General features: G+C 40.6%; 1 protein-coding gene across 1 annotated transcript; it reads right to left on the reverse strand.

Moving 5' to 3' along the window:
• Positions 1-4,213: 4,213 nt before the first annotated feature.
• Positions 4,214-5,706, reverse strand: LOC138411295 (E3 SUMO-protein ligase ZBED1-like). Its single transcript, XM_069530908.1, has 2 exons — positions 5,492-5,706; positions 4,214-5,358 (listed from the first exon to the last, which is right to left on the reverse strand). The coding sequence occupies exons 1-2, from the start codon at positions 5,531-5,533 to the stop codon at positions 4,492-4,494; spliced, it is 909 nt and encodes a 302-aa protein (XP_069387009.1). The 5' UTR covers positions 5,534-5,706; the 3' UTR covers positions 4,214-4,491.
• Positions 5,707-6,166: the final 460 nt, after the last annotated feature.

Here is a 6,166-nt window from a genome sequence, read left to right on the forward strand (position 1 = left end):
TGTCCTGAGTTTCTGTGGACTTTCCGTGTCTGTCTTTCTGGTATAAAATCTACAGTATCTCTGGAAGGGCCGATGTGATAACCCAGCTGGAAATCCTCTGCAGGATTCACCACGAATGAATTTGGTGGGGAGGGAGGGGAGTTTCTCACACGCAACAGATGCAAAACTGAAAAAACTAAAACAAAAAACAGAAAAATATCTCAGGATGAAAAAGCTGTGCAGACTGACAAAGATGTCAAGATTTTGTGGTTATAAGGGCTGATGCCGGTGTTGATGTGCTGTACACAAAAACAGGTTTTCTCACAATTAATATGTTATGTCTTGCCTCTACCTGCTCCACCACCCCTCACTGGAATCCTGCCTGATGTGTTGCTTTAGTAAATGTATCTGAACAGAGAATCTCCCGCTGTGATGTTGATAACAGGCAACCTCTGATGAAAGTGCGGACCCAATTCTTGGGATATCTTCCTGACGTCCTGTTTGAAAATGGCTTAGGACGTCCACGTGTACACAGAAATTCTCTATCTGCACAGACAGCACTCATTCTCACATGGGCTGGATGAGAGGGGATGGCAGGATTGGCAGGTTAAAAAGAGGGATGAATTTTATCATTTTGGGTCAGAGGGAGTTTTTCTCTCATTGTTGACTTTTTCTTGAGAAATACTTGCATCATTACATGGCTCTAGCAATCCTGCAACTTAATCAGTGAGAGGAAACAATGACTCCATTCAGACCTGGCAATAAAATGAGTTTCATATCTAGAAAGGCTCTCAGTTCATATCTCTACCAAGGCCCGGTAGTCCCCTCATGAAACCCCATTTAAAATTACTAGATCCAGATTTTTATTTGGATTTGCACCAGATTATTCTGAGAATTGAAGACAAATTCAAAAAATACCATATCTTGCAATGTTAGAGAAAGTAACAAAAACAATCCTGGATCTGCTACTTGATCTGAATTGGCACCAAACTTTCAAGAGTTCTTCCATGACCCATACTAACAAACAAACAACTGCAGACAAACACATAACATCTGTCTTGGGGTAAATTTGACTTTAATGTGATTTAATTTACACCTGCTATTATTTTCCCCTGCAGCACCTGCATTAAAGTGTTTTGATGGTCAGGCATTACTCAGCATGTTTGTAATTAATGGATGACCACATTAAGGGGTGTTGTTTTCTATAGGAATGCTTGCTTGTGGGATTTTAAGGCAGACTTAGTTTTGTTTCTGTTTATTTTGTTTTATAGATCTATTTAGTAATATGACTGTCTACATTTATAAAAAGTAGTAGTAAGAATACTACGTCTAATGACTTGCTCATTAAGATTCAGGCTGAAGGTCTGAATTAAACAGCCTACATACAGTTTGACTTGGGATGGATACACGCGTTTCTACGTAGCCTTGACATTCATTTATTAACATATTTGGTACTGGAGGAATAATACTGCCTCTCCTCACATAGTCATGACTTGACAGGATAATAACATTTATTATTAACTGTGTTCAACTTATGTCACTTCTTTTGAGTGAGAGGAAGGAGTTAGGAAATTTGACCATATTGAGATCATGGCGGGAGTGTCAAAAGAGCAATAACCTTTGACTGCTTATCTTTGTATATTGTGTGTGTGTGTGTGTGTGCACTGTATAAAGATATACATTTAATATTATTTTGGAATATTATTTCATGCAAAGGACACAGGCAATAACATTTTATCGCTTATTGAAATGCATTAAATCATGCTCAGCCTTGATAACAGATACACTGCAAATAGTGTGATTCAATATTATGAGTCTTAAAACATCTAACACAACCATTAACTTCAAATCCTTTGTGGCTCCTCTTATTTCACAGTCCTGCACAGGCAGCTCCGGTGAACCAAAAGCCTTCAACTGTCCCAGGGTTGACGCTCCATCTTCACCTCTTGTTGGGTTTGGAACAAAATGCAGTGGATCATCCATGTCATTTAGATTTTGCATATAAAACATGAAAATTAGAAAGATGAATTCAGTTTTCCACTTTTCTTTGTACTCTTGCCTCGGGGTTCTTGAGAGGGCTTTAACTAAGTGTCTGGCTCAGCTAGCATCTGATTAACCAGCAGGACAGCCCAACGTTCTGTCACACCAAGGACCACATCCAGGCTCCTGACTGACAAATAGATGTAGGTTCCGTACAACAGTGTGGCAGTGTTTCTTTACCTATCCAAATAATTCTGGTGCAGTAGCTGGAGCCAGAATGAAATAGAAACAGCCACAGATACAGATGAGTGAAATTAGCCGATATGTGTAACGTTGATAGATCTCCATCAAAGCCACCTAATGGATAAGGAATTTGTGTCATACATGTCCCATCATGTTTTTGCATCCTCCACAAACAAATGTATGATTTGTTTGTAATGTGACGCCCCGCCACCTTTAGATGCTACTATTCTGTGTATCCAGCAAATTGTCATACTCTCTTTCTGTCTCTCATCTATTTTCACAACTGTTAACACTTATTTTGATTATGTTCCACATTGGATCCAAAACTGAAGTGACTTTAAAAAATATAATACTGTCCATGATCCGACCATTTGAAGTGAGCTAATGTTAGCTGTTGCTCGATCTGGATATGCATAGGTAAAAAGTAAGTAATAACAATTATTGTTATAATTATTATTATTATTATTAAGTTGTGCTGCTTTCATTAATAACATCATTACATATATAAATATATCACTCTTACCATTTTCCATTATGAAAAAATATGAATGAATTGTCGAAATGTTCAGAAGGGCTAGCTATTATTGCTGGTGGGCCTGTTTTGGCTGACGGGCAAACAGTTGATTGCCACTGCAACAGGAAAGCAAACCATGCTAGATCAATCTCTTATCATGACTTGCATCAAGAGTCATCTGGTCATTAAAGATTTTAGAGTTAGTACAGACATAAGACTAAGAAAAAACAATTCTGTAATTTTTCAGATTTTCCTTTTCTTGTGTCAAGGGCAGTGACATACAATTATTCGGTTTCATTCTTTCATTTTCCCTCCCCCTGATTAAGCTGAAAGGATGCCCATGTACAAGTGAGAGAATGATAGAGAGGGTGGTGAAAAGGGGCTTGGAAATGAAAATGTAGTAAAAGTGAAAGAATGAGTAAAATATGAAGTTGAGAAGTTAGCAAGGGGAAGAAGAATAGAGCAAGGGAAGGACTGAATATTTGAGAAGGAAAAAGATTCATGAGGGCTTCAATAAAAAGCTCCAGTGAGCACAGCACAAACAGACAGGCCTGATTGTCTTTCTCTCTCTCACACACACACATACATGTATGCACACACAGCAGGGGAATTTGATATCAACCCTGTTTATTCAAACTCGTCCTGCTCATCACAGAATAGCACCATGCATTCACGCCAACAGTCCTGCCCTTTCAGAGAATAACAAGCACCCTTCACCAAAAGGCTGATCTGAAAGAGCAGGCTCTAATCATGGCCGCACAAGAACAGGTGTATACATAGTACACAGGAATATCTGTGCCTGGTGTGGCCTGGAAGTCCCAGGGTCACGATGGAAGAAACCTCCAAGGGTGGTTGAGAATGACTGAGATAAGGTCCTGTGGGACTTCCAGATTCAGACAGATAAAATGGTTAGGGATAGCCCCTAACCCCTAACCCTAAGCAAACAACCTCTCTCTCAATGTCAGCAAAACGAAGAAGATGATTGTGGACTGCAAAAGACAGCAGGGACGTGGACACCCCCCCATCCATATCGGCGATGCTAAGATTGAGATCTGCAGCTTCATGTTCCTCAGTGTGCACATCACTGAGGACCTCTCCTGGACACTTCAAACAGACACCGTGGTCAAGAAAGCTCATCAGCGATTCTTTTTTCTTAGGAGACCGTTACAGGCCTCGGCAGTGTCTCTTATTTCTTCACAGGTAAAGCGTTCCTCCACCCAACGCTACTTGAGGGGATTCTGCCTGGAGCACTGCCCATGGGCCAAGAGCCCAGTGGTCCCCTGTTGTGGCCGTCTCCTCCCCCGAATTGCGACGATGACCAATCCCGCTTTTGTCTGTGAGTTTTCTGTGATCAGTTCGTCTAGGTGTATTTTGTCATAGTATGGGACTAGTGCTGTGCGATATGGACAAAGGTATTTAGGTAATTTTATATCCCAATAACGATATATATCCCGATATAGTATTTTTTCCTAAAATTATATATATATATGAAACGAATGGCAATTTCTTTTCTCTTTTTCATTTATAAAACACAATAAAAAATAAATAAAAATAAAATAAAACACAAATATCCAGTGGACAAATACCACTCAAAATATCTGGTAGTGTAATCAGTTTTCAAGTAATGCAATAAAGTGCAAAGAAAAAAAAAATACAACATTCAAGTATGCCTACCATTTAACAAGTAAAAGTGCTAATAAATGAATGGTTTCAGAGGAATACAAATTATTCAGCTTGTTCTGACATGAAATGAAACCTCTTAAAATAACTTGGCATCAAACCCTCGAAAATAAGCTTTTTTTACGTTTTGTTTCACGTGTTTCACAGGTTGAGAGATAAGAAGACAAGCTGGTCAACTCGTTCAGGCTTGAGACATGATCTCTTACATGTAACTTTGTTCCCACAAGCACTGAAGACCCGCTCGGAGAACTAGTCGCGGGGATACATAGGTATTTTTTGGCAAGCTTTGCCACTAATGGGAAGTTGACCTCATGCTGCCTCCACCATACAAGAGGCTCTTTCTCTGCATCCAGGTCAGCTGTCTGCAGGTACATGTTGAGCTCCAGTTCAATGGATGCTCTGCTTGGCTTTGAGGTGCCTTGGCCTGTGGGTGCTGCTGGTTTCTTGAAGTAGCTGGATAAACTCTTCTTTGCCTTTTTGGCTGCAGGAAGCTCTGATTCATCCGCAGCAGCTGCAGGGACAGCTGATGGTGGTGGAATGGAGACTGCTGGTGCTGCTGTTTCACCTCCAGCCACCAGGTGCTCCATTTCTGCAGCAGCTCTTGTCTTCATGAAGTCGATTCTCTCTTCCTTTATGTAGGCTGTTTTAAATCGTGGATCGAGGAGTGTAGCCATGTCAAGCAGCTTTTCAGTGGTGGTGTCGTCGTCATATTTGTCATTGAGGTAATTCAGGATGCCCTCTTTGATGGTTCTAGTGAGTGGGGACTCATCATCCTGAGACTTGAGGATTTCGTGCTTGAAGAGATGCAGTACAGGTTTAACATAAGAAACAATAACATACTTCTCCCCAGACAAGGCATCTGTAAATTCCATGAGAGGGCTCAATGCCTTGTCCGTGGACTCCAGAATTTCCATGTCTTGCCAGGTCGAGATCAGATGCCTCACCTTCTTGTCTTCAAGGACCTGGCAAATTAATTCAAATGTTATTTATATAGTGCATTTCACACACATAGGCAACACAAGCGCTTCACAGAAAATTACAAGCTACATCACAGAGCACATATTATGCATGCCTAGCATGATACATATCAAATACCTGTGCAAGAGCTTTCTCCTGCTCGATGAACCTGCTGATCATCTGCTGCCGTGAGCCCCATCTGGTGGGGGTCTCACTCTTGAGCTAGTGAGTGGGCAGGCCAAGGTCAACTTGAGCCTTCGCCAGGTCACGTCTTCACTTGAATGAATGGGAGATGGCACTCGTCACCTGCTTGCAGACCCCAACTGCACGTTTCACAGCCGCTTGGGTTTGAGGAGGAGGTATTTTCAGGCTACAGAGATACAGAGGAAACAGAAGAAGGTTAAAACTTTGTGTAAGTGTAAATTGTTTACATTAAAACATGTTTGGACAGCATCAGATAATTACAATGTAGGCATTTTATATTTAAATGTATAGATCAGAGTTATTATAGTTTAGTATTTTTCAACACAGCACTTTGTGAAGGCAACATTTGACTCACAGTCATTTAGACCCATCTCAGTCTCAATAAACACATGCACCAGTGCCTCCTCAGGCTTGTTGTGTTGACACATTGTATATTATAATAAAAATATATTAAAACATGTTTCAACAGTCACACTACAGCAGATAATTACACAGGCATTTCAAAGCATATATGTAGGCCTATATTAACAATATGTGTAATATTCATTGTTAATGTTGTGCTCCACTCACCTATGGCCAGCTGCAGACGGTGCCCAAAGCACTGTAGCC

This window comes from Paralichthys olivaceus, chromosome 8, assembly GCF_024713975.1.
Source record: "Paralichthys olivaceus isolate ysfri-2021 chromosome 8, ASM2471397v2, whole genome shotgun sequence".
NCBI lineage: Eukaryota > Metazoa > Chordata > Actinopteri > Pleuronectiformes > Paralichthyidae > Paralichthys > Paralichthys olivaceus.

Coding starts and splice junctions, on each gene's coding strand:
- LOC138411295 (XM_069530908.1), bottom strand. CDS start 5,533: ATGATCAGCAGGTTCATCGAGCAGGAGAAAGCTCTTGCACAG. Junction 5,359..5,491: donor AGGAGAAAGCTCTTGCACAG/GTATTTGATATG, acceptor TTAATTTGCCAG/GTCCTTGAAGACAAGAAGGT.